The sequence below is a fragment of the Acanthochromis polyacanthus genome, chromosome 6, assembly GCF_021347895.1.
Source record: "Acanthochromis polyacanthus isolate Apoly-LR-REF ecotype Palm Island chromosome 6, KAUST_Apoly_ChrSc, whole genome shotgun sequence".
Lineage (NCBI taxonomy): Eukaryota > Metazoa > Chordata > Actinopteri > Pomacentridae > Acanthochromis > Acanthochromis polyacanthus.
In genome coordinates, this window is record NC_067118.1 from 4708414 (window position 1) to 4725250 (window position 16837).

General features: G+C 42.6%; 1 protein-coding gene across 1 annotated transcript in view; it reads left to right on the top strand.

Moving 5' to 3' along the window:
• itpr3 (inositol 1,4,5-trisphosphate receptor, type 3) overlaps nucleotides 1–16837 on the top strand; it is a 93662-nt gene that overhangs the window by 25440 nt on the left and 51385 nt on the right. Inside the window, 9 exon segments of the mRNA XM_051950222.1 lie at nucleotides 4617–4641; nucleotides 4644–4675; nucleotides 4678–4729; nucleotides 4732–4775; nucleotides 9383–9481; nucleotides 9768–9851; nucleotides 10445–10591; nucleotides 15644–15671; nucleotides 15674–15738. Coding sequence (XP_051806182.1) covers nucleotides 4617–4641; nucleotides 4644–4675; nucleotides 4678–4729; nucleotides 4732–4775; nucleotides 9383–9481; nucleotides 9768–9851; nucleotides 10445–10591; nucleotides 15644–15671; nucleotides 15674–15738 — 576 coding nt within the window.

A 16837-nucleotide genomic window follows, 5' to 3' on the forward strand; every position in this document is an offset into this window, starting at 1 on the left:
AGTGGGATCATACGTCGCTTCTCTCCTGTCCCAAACTGGACCCAAAGCTCCTGCAAGCCACACTCTTTGAAAAAATCAATGTAGTGTAGGAGAAGGACGACAGTATCTGTATCACTGGACATCACAGCCACTCTCTCACAGCCTCTTCTAACTGCCCAATGCACAAGCTATTACAGTCTGCCTCCTCTTGCCAGTTGTTGAGAAGTGACAAATCACTCGCAAGTGATCCATTCAGCTTCAGTCTTGCAGATATTAGCTCTTCATTGACAACCATCCCACTCAGAACCACGTCCTGCAGATCTCGTTCCTCCACATCCCGGGCCAGCAGCTGTAGGTTCTGCTTGTTGACACTGGATGCCCAGAACTTGTCCATCCGGTGTGAAATAGGCACAGACTCCTCAACGACGGCCAGTTCAACAGTGCTATGTTCACCAGCTCTACGGATCCGCTCACCCTCCTTGATGCTCAATTCTGTGTAGCTGTCAAATACTATGTGAGTTATTCCTACTGACGGACAAACTCAAATGGAACACCGCTTGAATGACTTCACCAAAGCTTTTTTCGGTCGTGTTAGTTTAGTCGTCTTATCACCAAGTTGCTGGCAGATGATGCATTTCATAGCATCAAACTCTGTTAAAGCACCCGTTGTCAGTGGCACTCCAACAGGTACACATGGTGAAGTAGACGTCTGGCTGCTGCTCTCCGTCATTCACACTGAGACAGACTCTGACACTCTAGAAATACTGAAAATGTGTCAAAGTGTTTTATTAACCTTTGATTAACCTTAATATTAACCTCTCTTCACATTTTGGCAACGTATGAAGATGATACAGACCTGAAATGTAGCTATGGTTGTATAACATCACTTCAGAAATCTGGGATCTGTTTTGTGTAACACCATTTATCTAAAAATAATCAGTTTTCGGCAAAATAATATATACTTACCATTCAGAGTGGATGATTAATGGTTACCAGCAAGCACAGTGTCAACAAAAACAAAATGAGCAAAGTCCTTCCAGATCCACGTATGCGCTTCATACCTGCAGAATATCTTATAAACAACCTGAATCAGTGGAGTTTGGTAATATGTACCAGTAATAAAATCGCAATGGTCTTTCCAGAGCATGACCTCACATGGAATTATAATAGCATATATATTTTTTCATAGTAACTTCGAAATAGTGAGTTGCATTTGATAGTTTGCTTCTCAATTTGCGTAAAACTGTGGTTTTGTCCATTTTTTGTACAATTTTTGACCTTGACCTTGCCCTTAGCATGTGACCTTGACCTCCAGTCACGTAAACAATGTCATAAATGAATTCTCTGCACCGAAAAGCCCATAAACAAGGTATTACACATGTTTCTGTGATGAGTGTGTTGAAATTTGTATTTTCAACATGGCTACCGGCAGCCATTTTGGATTTCGCTCCCTAGCGGCTATTCGCAGCCGGTTTGAAAAAAGCACCTGTGTGATTTTTAAAGGTAGATGGTCCAGTAACTCAAATGAAGTTTCAAAATCTCTTGCGGATGAGTTGTATACGGGTTCTCCATGGGTTTAAATCAGGACTGTGACTCATTAATATCATCGTTGTGGAAGCGTTTCTTCTCCTTGGCTGAAGGCTCAGGTCATCATCCTGATTGGTCCAACATTCCTCCAGCTTCAGCTTCTCTGCTGCCTGCTGGAGGTTTCCTCCCAGAATCTTGATCTTCTGTCTTACCCCTTGTGATGTTTCCACTTTAACCAAGCTGCCAGACCCATGGCATGATTGCTTCCCTCCATGCTTCACAGTTTCCCCAAAACAAAACACAAAGAGCACCAAAAAGACCACAAGAGACATGGACGAACCACAAAGAGACCAAAAAAGACCACAAGAGACATGGACGAACCACAAAAGAGACAACAAAAAAGAACCACAAAGAGACACAAAACAGCCACAAAGAGACACATAACAACCACAAAGAGACACAAAGACGGACACAAAACAGCACAAAAAGACACATAAAAACCACAAAGAGACACATAAAGACCACAAAAGAGCACAAAAAGACCACCAAGAGACACAAAAAAGACCACAAAAGAGACACATAACAACCACAAAGAGACACAAAACAACCACAGAGACACAAAAAAGACCACAAAGAGACACATAACAACCACAAAGAGACACAAAAAGACCACAAAGAGACACAAGAGACACAAAACAGCCACAAAAAGACACATAAAACCACAAGAGACACATAAAGACCACAAAGAGACACAAAAGACCACAAAGAGACACAAAAAAGACCACAAAGAGACACATAACAACCACAAAGAGACACATAACAACCACAAAGAGACACAAAACAACCACAGAGACACAAAAAAGACCACAAAGAGACACAAAAAAGACCACAAAGAGACACATAACAACCACAAAGAGACACAAAACAACCACAGAGACACAAAAAAGACCACAAAGAGACACAAAAAAGACCACAAAGAGACACATAACAACCACAAAGAGACACATAACAACCACAAAGAGACACAAAACAACCACAGAGACACAAAAAGACCACAAAGAGACACAAAAAGACCACAAAGAGACACATAACAACCACAAAGAGACACAAAACAACCACAGAGACACAAAAAAGGCCACAAAGAGACACATAACAACCACAAAGAGACACAAAACAACCACAGAGACACAAAAAAGGCCACAAAGAGACACAAAACAACCACAAAGAGACACAAAAAAGACCACAGAGACACAAAAAAGACCACAAAGAGACACATAACAACCACAAAGAGACAAAAAAAGACCACAAAGAGACACATAACGACCACAAAGAGACACAAAAAAGACCACAAAGAGACACATAACAACCACAAAGAGACACAAAACACCACAAGAGACACAAAAAAGACCACAGAGACACAAAAAGACCACAAAGAGACACAAAACAACCACAAAGAGACACAAAAAAGACCAAAAGAGACACAAAAAAGACCACAAAGAGACACAAAACAACCACAAAGAGACACAAAAAAGACCACAGAGACACAAAAAAGACCACAAAGAGACACATAACAACCACAAAGAGACACATAACAACCACAAAGAGACACAAAAAAGACCACAAAGAGACACATAACGACCACAAAGAGACTCAAAAAAGACCACAAAGAGACACATAACACACACAAAGAGACACAAACAACCACAAAGAGACACAAAAAGACCACAGAGACACAAAAGACCACAAAGAGACCACAAAAACCACAAAGAGACACAAACGACCACAAAGAGACACAAAAAAGACCACAAAGAGACACAAACGACCGCAAGAGACACAAACAACCACAAAGAGACACATAACGACCACAAAGAGACACAAAAGACCACAAGAGACACAAAACGACCGCAAAGAGACACAAACAACCACAAGAGACCAAAAAGACCACAGACACACAAAAAAGACCACAAAGAGACACATAACAACACAAAGAGACACATAAACAACCACAAAGAGACACAAAAAAGACCACAAAGAGACACATAACGACCACAAAGAGACACATAATCGACCACAAAGAGACACAAAAAGACCACAAAGAGACACAAAACGACCACAAGGAGACACAAAACAACCCACAGAGAGACACAAAACAAACTTTCTGGTGCTTCCCAGATGACACTTGCTCCGTTTTTTATACTCCTCCTCCTTTTCTTGTTTCCAACGTAAACTCTGAGCTCTGTGGTTTTTGCCGTGGGGAGTCTTGATCTGAAAATGACTGAAATGTCACAACAAATTGACTTTTATAGTCAGAAAACTGGTTAAAAGCAAAACTCAGAAACACGGAAACAATATTAAACCCTTCAGGCCATGCAGCTCTGGGCTACCTGGTTGATCCTGCCAGAGTCAGAATCACTTTTATTTGCCAAGTATGTGAGCACATACAAGGAATTTGACTCCGGTATTTTACAGTACCCTCCTTGTACCAACAAATAGAAAATCAAATAATCAACATAATTATGTAACAAAAAGAAAAACATAAAAAACACTAGCATAAACTTTAACATTATGTAATAAGATAAAATTAACATAACATGACATAACATAAAATAACCGAGTTTAAAGTGATATGCCAGGAGCATATGTTTGTCTCAAAGATGAAGCCATGCAAGTCTGAGTACACACAGCCGGTACAGTAAAACTGTGAATGGCTCATTAAATCAGTTATGGTTCCGTTCTCTCTGTTGGAACATTCTGTTTGGTATCACTGAGGTATGAAGAATTATGGACATCAAAGTTTAACACCTTCAACAGCGTTACTCCACAGAACAGAAACTGGTTCCCAGACCTGTCTACACGTCCTGTTATGTCCAATTTGAGGTGAAACACTGATGAGGAACTGAAAATATAAGAACTTCCTTATTGTATATGAATAATTCTGGGCTGAACTATTTGTATTTTAAGGCATAAAAATGTGTAGTATTTGTGTATTTGGGAGCATAAATGTGTAATATTTGTGTTGTAAAGAGTATAAATGTGTAGTATTTGTATATTAAAGTGTATAAATGTGTCGTATTTGTGTTTTAAACTAAGCTGTGTTTTGTGGTCTGCAGCTGCTCCACATGAAGAGTAATAAATATTGACGGTTAACAAACGTCTGCCGGCGCTGCTGGAGAAAAAAACGCCATGAGGGTGACTCTGGACGGGACGGGGAACGAAGGCTCCTGGCTTTTATCCAACCGTTCTGGAAGCTACGCGCCAACGGAGACAACGTGAGACACCACAGCGCCACCGTGTGGACAAACACAGGAGCATAGAGGCAGGAAAATATGTTTAAACAAGGATAGAAATTATAAAACGAAATATTAAAGGTCATGAAATTAAAATATTAATTTATAAAATAAGAAACTATCAACAATCTGTCACATTCATACTAATGTATAAATATAGAAACCTCTTCTGAAGAATAATACGTTATCAAAGTATTTAAAATCTTTAATATATATAAATATAAGTTCATTTAATAAAAATATGAGGTGAGGTTATTGAATTTAGAATGATCTAAAAACGCTTTTATTAAGGAATTTATATGTATCTTATACAAAAAAATAAATATAAAATTAATGAAGGTGAAAATATCAACAAGTACAAAATTTCAGAAGTCAATAAACATGAAAAATATTTTTAAAACAGAAATATAAAATGTATCAAACAGGAAAAGTAAAACATCAAAGTTTATTGTAAAAAAATATTTTAAAAAAAAATTGACATAGTGAGGTAGAGAACTGACAAAAAAATTAAAAATAAATACATCTAAAAATCAATAAATGGTGAAAATATCAAAATCCTGCAAAGGAACAAAATTATAAATAAAGACATCAATAACATAAAAACATGAAAAAATGTTAAATAGAAAATCTATGAAATATAAAATTTAAATATTTAACTTCATTGAATAAATATGAAAATATATTAATTTCAACAATGTGTACAATAGAAAGAAAATGCAATTTTTAAATAAAAATTATGAAATAAATCTATATCCATCCATACCATCCATCCATTTTCTTCCGCTTAATCCGGGGCCGGTCGCGGAGGCAGCAGGCGAAGCAGGTGTTCCAGACGTCCCTCCGCCCAGCGACGCTTTCCAGCTCTTCCTGGGGGATCCGGAGGCGTTCCTAGGCCAGATGAGATATATAATCCCTCCAGCGAGGCCTGGGTCTACCCTCAGGTCTCCTCCCAGAAGGACATGCTAGGAAAACCTCGCAAAGGAAGTGTCCCTGGAGGCATCCAAATCAGAATGGCCAAACCACCTCAACTGGCTCCTTTCGATGTGAAGGAGCAGCGGCTCTACTCCGAGCTCCCCTCAGGATGTCTGAGCTCCTCACCCTATCTCTAAGGCTGAGTCCAGCCACCCTACGGAGGAAGCTCATTTCAGACGCTTGTATCCGCGATCTTGTTCTTTCGGTCACTACCCAAAGCTCATGACCATAGGTGAGGGTGGAACGTAGATAGATGGTAAATCGAGAGCTTCCGCCTTACGGCTCAGCTCCCTCTTCACCACGACGAACTGGTACAACGCCCGCATTACTGCTGACGCCGCACCAATCGCCTGTCCATTCTCTCGCTCCATTTTCCCATCACTCGTGAACAAGATCCCCGAGATACTTAAAATCCTTTGCTTGGCGAAGCAAACTCCCCCCAACCCGGAGGGAGCACTCCACCGTTTTCAGGCAGAGAACTATGGCCTCGGACTTTGAGGTGCTGATCCACATCCCTGCTGCCTTCACATCAGCTGCAAACCGCTCCAGTGCGTGCTGAAGGTCACGATCTGAGGACGCCAATAAAAACCACATCATCCGCAAAAAGCAGAGAAGCGATCCTGAGGCTCCCAAACCGAAAACCCTCCCCACCACGACTGCGCCTTTGAATCCTGTTCATGAAAACCACAAACAGGATTGGAGACAAAGGGCAGCCTTGGGCGGAGTCCAACACGCCACTGGAAACATGTCTGATTTAGTGCCACGTATGCGGACACAGGGACTGAACGGCTTGTAGCAACGAGCCCGGGACCTCATACTCCCGCAGTGCCCCCACAAAGCCCTTTCAAGGGACACGGTCCTAGGCCTTCTCCAGATCCACAAAACACATGTAAGACTGGCAGGTCATACTCCCATGACCCCCTCAGCAGCTCTGCAAGGGTAAAGAGGCTGGTCCGCTGTTCCACGACCGGGACGGAATCCGCATTGCTCCTCCTGAATGCCGAGGTTCGACTATCGGTCGGATCCTCCCTTCTAACACCCTAGAGTAAACTTTCCCGGAGAGGCTGAGAAGTGTGATACCACGGTAGTTGGCACACACTCTCCGATCCCCTTTTTGACAATAGGGACCACCAACCCGGTCTGCCACTCCCCAGGTACTTTACCCGATGCCCACGCGACATTGTATAGACGTGTCAACCAGGACAGTCCAACAATGTCCAGAGCCTTCAGCATCTCAGGGCGAATCTCGTCCACACCTGGTGCCTTGCCACCGAGGAGCTTCTTAACTACCTCGGCGACCTCTGCCACGGATATGGACGAAGATCCCCCCGAGTCTTCAGGCTCTGCCTCCTCCATAGAGGACGTGTTTACCGGGTTCAGGAGTTCCTCGAAGTGCTCTTTCCACCGCTCAACGATATCCCCAGTACGGGTCAACAGTTCTCCACTCCAACTGTACACAGCCTGAGCAAAGCCCTGCCTCCCCTTTCTGAGGCGTCGAATGGTTTGCCAGAACTTCCCCGAGGCCGACCGAAAGTCCTTCTCCATGGCCTTCCCGAACTCCTCCCACACCCGAGTCTTAGCTTCCACAACCGCCACAGCTGCCTTTTGGCCAACCGGTACCTGTCAGGTGCTTTGGGAGACCCCTGAGCCAACCAGGCTCGAAAAGTCTCCTTTTTCAGCCTGACGGCCTCCCTCACCACTGGTGTCCACCAGCGGGTCCTTGGATTGCCAGCACGACAGGCCCCAGTGACCTTCAGACCACAGCTCCGAGCAGTTTTAATGATGAGGAGAGAAACCCTTCCGGAGGTGGGAGTCAAAAACTCTACGGACAGGGTCCTCCGCCAGACGTTCCCAGTTCACCCGCACTACACGTTTGGGTGTACCAGGTCTGTCCGGCAGTCTTCCCCGCCATCGGATCCAACTCACCACCAGGTGGTGATCAGTTGACACCTCTGCACCTCTCTTCACCCGAGTGTCCAAAACATACGCCGCAGGTCTGATGATACGACTATAAAGTCGATCATCGACCTTTGACCTAAGGTGCTCTGGTACCAAGTACACTTATGAGCAACCTTATGCTCAAACATGGTGTTTGTTATGGCCAAACCATGACTAGCACAGAAGTCCAATAACAAAACACCACTCGGGTTCAGATCGGGCAGGCCGTTCCTCCCATCACTCCCCTCCAGGTTTCTCCATCGTTGCCTACGTGAGCATTGAAGTCTTCCAGGAGAACTATGGAATCCCCGGGCAGTACCCCTTCCAGGACACCACCCAGAGACTCCAAGAAGGCGAATACTCCGAACTGCTGTTCGGTGCATAAGCACAGACAACAGTCAGAGTTTTCCCCTCCGCAACACGAAGTCGCAGAGAGGCGACCCTCTCGTTCTCCGGGGAGAACTCCAACACAGCGGCGCTCAGCCGGGGGCTTGTGAGTATCCCCACACCCGCCCGGCGCCTCTCACTTTGGGCAACTCCGGAGTAGGAGAGAGTCCAACCCTTCTCCAGGATTCTGGTTCCAGAACCCTTGCTGTGTGTGGAGGTGAGCCCAACTATATCTAGCCGGTATCGCTCCACCTCCCACACCAGCTCAGGTTCCTTCCCCGCCAGTGAGGTGATGTTGCACATCCCCAGAACGAGTCTACGCCACCAGGGGGCGGCACACCCAGGCACCCGCTCCTGCCTACTGTCCGGTTGACATAGCACCCGACCCCAACTTCCTGCCCTTTAGGTGGTGGGCCTACTGGTCGGTGGCCCCGTGTTACTTCTTCGGGCTGTGCCCGACTGAGCCCCACGGGACCCCAAGGCTCGGCCACCAGACGCTCTCTTGTGAGCTCCCTCCCCAGGCCTGGCTCCAGGGGAAGGTCCCGGTTTCCCTAACCCAGGCGAGGTAGCGGCTTCACCTTTGTCTTTTATCGTCAAGGTCTTCTGAATCGCTCTTAGTCTGGTCTCTCACCCAGGACCAGTTTGCCTTGGGAGACCCTACCAGGGGCTTATGCCCCGGACAACATAGCTCCCAGGATCACCGAGACACTCAAACCCCTCCACCGCGATAAGGTGGCGATTCGACGGGGGGAAATCGCCACCTTATCGATTATAGAATAGAACATTAATAAAATAGACAAAAATATATAAGAAAAATAGAAAAGCAAAAGTAGATGAAAACATTTTTTAAAAATAAAATCTATAAAAATAGAAATATATAAATTGAAAGTATATTTTTTTAAAAATACCAAAATCTGTAAAATAACTAAATGTAAAATAAGTAAATCTAAAAATCTGTAAAAAAAAAAACAACAACTAAAATATAGAATACTTGAGACATCGAAATATGAAAATAATCATATAAATTCTATAAATATAAAACATTATAAAAATATAAATAAATGTCTTGAACTTTAAATAGATCATTGAAATAAAACTGTATTTATGGAGAATTTCATTCCTCTGAAAATATTAAATCTGTTGACTTATTGTCAGAACTGTTGATGAAAAGTGAAACACTCTCAGATAAAGTGATTAAAACCTGCTCCAGCGTTAACTCCTGGTGAACATTTAAATGTTCTCAGAGGAACCTTCCTGCTGGTTCTCCTGTAGTTTCCTGTTCTTCTCTTCAGGTGGTGGTTGGAGATAAAGTGATCCTGAACCCGGTAAACGCCGGACAGCCGCTGCACGCCTCCAGCTACGAACTCACCGACCATCCAGGATGTAAAGAGGTGAACCACATGATGTCCTACATGTTCTACACAACGTTTACATGATGTTTGTAGTCAGTATTTCACAGCTGATGGTCCTCATCTACATGAACGGACCTTTAGAGGAACCTCAGGGGTTCTACAGGACGTTTACATGCAGCACAACACAACTAGATACTGAACAAAGACACAAAATGACAAGAAAGAGACACAAAACGACCACAAAGAGGCTCAGAACGATGTCCAGATCTTGCCTTCTCTCTCCTCATCATTAAAACGGCTGCTGTGCTGCTGTCGCCCCCTACAGGTGAACTCTGTGAACTGCAACACCAGCTGGAAGATCAACCTGTTCATGATGTTTAGCGACCACCGGGAGGAAGTCCTCAAAGGAGTGAGTTCATCTTTTGTTCCTCTGACAGCTCAGGATCATAAACAATAAAACAAAAACAGCCTCTGAACCAGAAGACTGAGATATCAGGACGAAGAACAACGAGTTTCTGAGTTTGACAAAAAGAACTAAATGAGAGCAAACTGGAAACATCTCTCAGATTTAGATTTACTCACACGTTAATTCATGGTTCCTCTGATGGTTTACAGAAATAAAACACTGAATAAATGCTTTTATTTACCTTTATTTTGAAGGAATCTGTTCTCATTTTGACATGAGAAGGTTTTTTTAGGTCCACTTAAACTGACCTGGATTCAGTAAAAGGATAAAACCTGGAGGACTGAATATTTTTACCTCCTGATGATCCATGAGTGGCTCAGAAGATCTCAGGTCCTTATGAGGAGATCTTCTGGAATTCATGCTGCTTTAGTTTCTGTCCAGAAGTTGAACTCAGAGGAGGATGATGAAGAGATGAAGCTGCTATAAATAGAGTTAGAGCTGCAACTGCTGCTTTATACGGCCACCAGGAACTAATCTGGACCCTCCTCACTTACTGAGCACAGGAAACCACCTGTTTTTGTTTGTTTGTGTTTCAGGGCGACGTTGTGCGTTTGTTTCACGCCGAGCAGGAGAAGTTTCTGACCTGTGACGAGTACAAAAGCAAACTGCACGTTTTCCTCCGAACCACCCTGAGACAGTCGGCAACGTCAGCGACCAGCAGCAACGCTCTGTGGGAGGTGGAGGTAAATAACAAACAATAAACAACAATAAACAACACCATAAACAATAACACAACCAGCAGCAACGCTCTGTGGGAGGTGGAGGTAAACAACAAACAATAAACAACAATAAACAACACAATAAACAATAACACAACCAGCAGCAACGCTCTGTGGGAGGTGGAGGTAAACAGCAAACAATAAACAACAATAAACATCACAATAAACAATAACACAACCAGCAGCAACGCTCTGTGGGAGGTGGAGGTAAACAAACAATAAACAACAATAAACAACACATAAACAATAACACAACCAGCAGCAATGCTCTGTGGGAGGTGGAGAAACAACAAACAATAAACAACAATAAACACATAAACAATAACAAACAGCAACAACGCTCTGTGGGAGGTGGAGGTAAACAACAAACAATAATCAACAATAAACAACCAATAAACAATAACACAACCAGCAGCAACGCTCTGTGGGAGGTGGAGGTAAACAACAAACAATAATCAACAATAAACACATAAACAATAACAACCAGCAACAATGCTCTGTGGGAGGTGGAGGTAAACAACAAACAATAATCAACAATAAACAACACAATAAACAATAACACAACCAGCAGCAACGCTCTGTGGGAGGTGGAGGTAAACACAAACAATAAACAACAATAAACAACACCATAAACAATAACACAACCAGCAGCAACGCTCTGTGGGAGGTGAGAGAAACAACAAACAATAAACAACAATAAACATCAATAAACAATAACAAACAGCAACAACGCTCTGTGGGAGGTGGAGGTAAACAACAAACAATAATCAACAATAAACAACACAATAAACAATAACACAACCAGCAGCAACGCTCTGTGGGAGGTGGAGGTAAACAACAAACAATAATCAACAATAAACACATAAACAATAACAACCAGCACAATGCTCTGTGGGAGTGGAGGTAAACAACAAACAATAAACAACAATAAACAACACCATAAACAATAACACAACCAGCAGCAACGCTCTGTGGGAGGTGGAGGTAAACAACAAACAATAAACAACAATAAACAACACCATAAACAATAACACAACCAGCAGCAACGCTCTGTGGGAGGTGGAGGTAAATAACAAACAATAAACAACAATAAACAACACAATAAACAATAACACAACCAGCAGCAACGCTCTGTGGGAGGTGGAGGTAAACAAACAATAAACAACAATAAACAACACCATAAACAATAACACAACCAGCAGCAACGCTCTGTGGGAGGTGGAGGTAAACAACAAACAATAAACAACAATAAACAACACATAAACAATAACACAACCAGCAGCAACGCTCTGTGGGAGGTGGAGGTAAATAACAAACAATAAACAACAATAAACAACACATAAACAATAACACAACCAGCAGCAACGCTCTGTGGGAGGTGGAGGTAAACACAAACAATAAACAACAATAAACAACACAATAAACAATAACACAACCAGCAGCAACGCTCTGTGGGAGGTGGAGGTAAACAAACAATAAACAAACAATAAACAACACAATAAACAATAACACAACCAGCAGCAATGCTCTGTGGGAGGTGGAGAAACAACAAACAATAAACAACAATAAACACATAAACAATAACAAACAGCAACAACGCTCTGTGGGAGGTGGAGGTAAACAACAAACAATCAACAATAAACAACACATAAACAATAACACAACCAGCAGCAACGCTCTGTGGGAGGTGGAGGTAAACAACAAACAATAACAACAATAAACACATAAACAATAACAAACCAGCAACAATGCTCTGTGGGAGGTGGAGGTAAACAACAAACAATAATCAACAATAAACAACACATAAACAATAACACAACCAGCAGCAATGCTCTGTGGGAGGTGGAGGTAAACAAACAATAAACAACAATAAACACATAAACAATAACACCAGCAGCAACGCTCTGTGGGAGGTGGAGAAACAACAAACAATAAACAACAATAAACATCATAAACAATAACAACCAGCAGCAACGCTCTGTGGGAGGTGGAGAAACAACAAACAATAAACAACAATAAACACATAAACAATAACAACCAGCAGCAACGCTCTGTGGGAGGTGGAGGTAAACAGCAAACAATAAACAACAATAAACAACACAATAAACAATAACACAACCAGCAGCAACGCTCTGTGGGAGGTGGAGGTAAACAGCAAACAATAAACAACAATAAACAACACAATAAACAATAACACAACCAGCAGCAACGCTCTGTGGGAGGTGGAGGTAAACAACAAACAATAAACAACAATAAACAACACAATAAACAATAACACAACCAGCAGCAACGCTCTGTGGGAGGTGGAGGTAAACAGCAAACAATAATCAACAATAAACAACACAATAAACAATAACACAACCAGCAGCAACGCTCTGTGGGAGGTGGAGGTAAACAGCAAACAATAAACAACAATAAACACATACAATCAATAACACAACCAGCAGCAACGCTCTGTGGGAGGTGGAGGTAAACAGCAAACAATAAACAACAATAAACAACACAATAAACAATAACACAACCAGCAGCAACGCTCTGTGGGAGGTGGAGGTAAACAGCAAACAATAAACAACAATAAACAACACAATAAACAATAACACAACCAGCAGCAACGCTCTGTGGGAGGTGGAGGTAAACAGCAAACAATAAACAACAATAAACAACACAATAAACAATAACACAACCAGCAGCAACGCTCTGTGGGAGGTGGAGGTAAACAGCAAACAATAACAACAATAAACAACACCATAAACAATAACACAACCAGCAGCAACGCTCTGTGGGAGGTGGAGGTAAACAACAAACAATAACAACAATAAACAACACATAAACAATAACACAACCAGCAGCAACGCTCTGTGGGAGGTGGAGGTAAACAACAAACAATAAACAACAATAAACATAAATAACACAACCAGCAGCAACGCTCTGTGGGAGGTGGAGGTAAACAACAAACAATAAACAACAATAAACAACACAATAAACAATAACACAACCAGCAGCAACGCTCTGTGGGAGGTGGAGGTAAACAACAAACAATAAACAACAATAAACAACACATAAACAATAACACAACCAGCAGCAACGCTCTGTGGGAGGTGGAGGTAAACAGCAAACAATAAACAACAATAAACAACACAATAAACAATAACACAACCAGCAGCAACGCTCTGTGGGAGGTGGAGGTAAACAGCAAACAATAAACAACAATAAACAACAATACACAACCAGCAGCAACGCTCTGTGGGAGGTGGAGGTAAACAGCAAACAATAAACAACAATAAACAACACAATAAACAATAACACAACCAGCAGCAACGCTCTGTGGGAGGTGGAGGTAAACAACAAACAATAAACAACAATAAACAACACAATAAACAATAACACAACCAGCAGCAACGCTCTGTGGGAGGTGGAGGTAAATAACAAACAATAAACAACAATAAACAACATAATAATACAATAGACACCACAACAAAACAATAAACAGCACAATAAACAACATAATCAACACAATAACAACAAAAACACAATAAACAATGCAACAACACAATAAATACAATAAACAACAACACAATAAACAACATAATAATCAACACAGTACAACAACACTGACACACAACTGGCAGCAGTGCTCTGTGGGAGGTGGAGCTACACAACAAACACTACACACAAAATACACAAACAAACACAAAAGCAAGACAAATATCAAGAAATACACAAGCATAAAATACAAAAATACACAAAGAAACACAACTCCCAACCACACAGACTCACACAAATCCAATCATTAACAAACTAGTGATCAGCTGATTATTGATCATTTTTAGATTATTGATTGAGTTCTTTATCATCATTTCCTCTCTGTTTGCCGTCACTCTGTGGTCTCAGTAAAGCCTCGCCCACAGAGCCATCTGATTGGCTCCATGTCAGTGTATGAGTAACAGCCAATCACTGAAGGCTGTTGTTTACACAGAGAGACAGATGAGAATGTTAGAACTAGCTATCAGAGCTACCCATCCATCCATCCATACACCACTTCATCCTCACTAGGGTCACAGGGGTGCTGGAGCCCATCTCAGGTGAAGGCAGGAGACACCCTGGACAGGTCACCAGTTTGTCACAGGGCTACATATACAGACACACAATCACACTCACATTCACACCTACGGACAATTTAGAGTAACCAATTAACCTCAGCATGTTTTTGGACTGTGGGAGGAAGCCGGAGTACCCGGAGAAAACCCACGCATGCACAGGGAGAACATGCAGACTCCATGCAGAAAGATCCCAGGTCGGGATTTGAACCGGGGATCTTCTTGCTGCAAGGCGAAAGTGCTAATCACTGTGCAGTATTCTATCAGACCTAGCGGAGGTTTAATAAACACAGTCATTCACTGCTGATGCTGCTAGGGTAATGGTAACACTGGGAGGCTAGCTGTTAGCAGCTAATGCTATCTGTAGCAGCATAGCATGTTCCTAACGTCAGATTAACTTTAACAGAACAACAACCTGCAGAAACGGAAATAGAATCATCATTTAGGCTAATGCTACGCTAATGGCTAGCAGCTAAGCTAGCAGGCAGAGTCTGGAAAACAATAACTACCAAAGCTTTAAGATCTAATTTAAAAGAAGAGCAGCAGACAGAACTGCAGGAGACAAACTTATTGATCTGAATCAATCGATCGATCAGTAAACAGCTTTGTAGTATCATGTGATGTCATCTATGATGTCATCATTCTATTTCTACATATTGAGTTATTGTGATCATTATTAATGAAGCAGCTTCCTGATAAATCACAGGCTGCTAATAAACAACTGCTAGTTTACACTGATCATCAGAATTTATCAATCACCAATAATCAATATCAGCCCTAAAAGAAAACTAGAACAACAACATGTTGGTTGATGCCTGAAGCAAGCAAAAACACAAAACTACAACAACACAAAGACACACAAACAAGTAAACTGAAAACAAACAAACCGACCCTCTCTGTGCTCTGATTGGTCCATCAGGTCGTCCATCATGACCCGTGTCGTGGGGGGCGGGGCACTGGAACAGCCTCTACCGCTTCAAACACCTGGCGACAGGAAACTACCTGGCTGCTGAGGTAACCACAGCAACGAACCGACCACTGAAATTAGGAGTAGAAGAAAGGAAAATGTGATCGGGGAGACAGGTCGGAGAGTACTTGGTGTGTCATCTGGTAGGAAAGGAGATAAGGAGACTTGGTGGTGGAATGAGGAGGTGCAGGAGTGGATCCAGAGAAAGAGGTTAGCTAAGAAGAAGTGGGACACTGAGAGGACTGAAGAGAGTAGACAGGAGTACAGGGAGATGCAGCGTAAGGTGAAAGTAGAGGTGGCAAAGGCCAAACAAGGGGCTTACGATGACTTGTATGCTAGGTTAGACAGTAAGGAGGGAGAGACTGACCTGTACAGGTTGGCAAGGCAGAGAGACAGAGATGGGAAGGACGTGCAGCAGGTTAGGGTGATAAAGGATAAAGATGGAAGTGTGTTGTCAGGTGCCAGTAGTGTGATGGGAAGATGGAAAGAGTACTTTGAAGAGTTGATGAATGAGGAAAATGAGAGAGAACGAAGAGTAGAAGAGGTGACTGTTGTGGACCAGGAAGTAGCAAAGATTAGTAAGGATGAAGTGAGGAGGGCATTGAAGAGGATGAAGAGTGGAAAGGCACTTGGTCCTGATGATATACCTGTGGAGGTATGGAAGTGTCTCGGAGAGGTAGCAGTAGAGTTTCTGACTGGGTTGTTCAACAGGATCTTAGATAGTGAGAAGATGCCCGAGGAATGGAGGAGAAGTGTGCTGGTGCCCATCTTTAAGAACAAGGGAGATGTGCAGAGTGTGGCAACTACAGAGGAATAAAGCTGATGAGCCACACGATGAAGCTATGGGAAAGAGTAGTTGAAGCTAGACTAAGGGCAGAGGTGAACATCTGTGAGCAGCAGTATGGTTTCATGCCAAGAAAGAGTACAACAGATGCAATATTTGCTTTGGGATGTTGATAGAGAAGTACAGAGAAGGTCAGAAGGAGCTGCATTGTGTCTTTGTAGATCTGGAGAAAGCTTATGACAGGGTGCCCAGAGAGGAACTGTGGTTTTGTATGAGGAAGTCTGGAGTGGCAGAGAAGTATATTAGAGTGGTGCAGGACATGTATGAGGACTGTAAGACAGTGGTGAGGTGTGCTGTAGGTG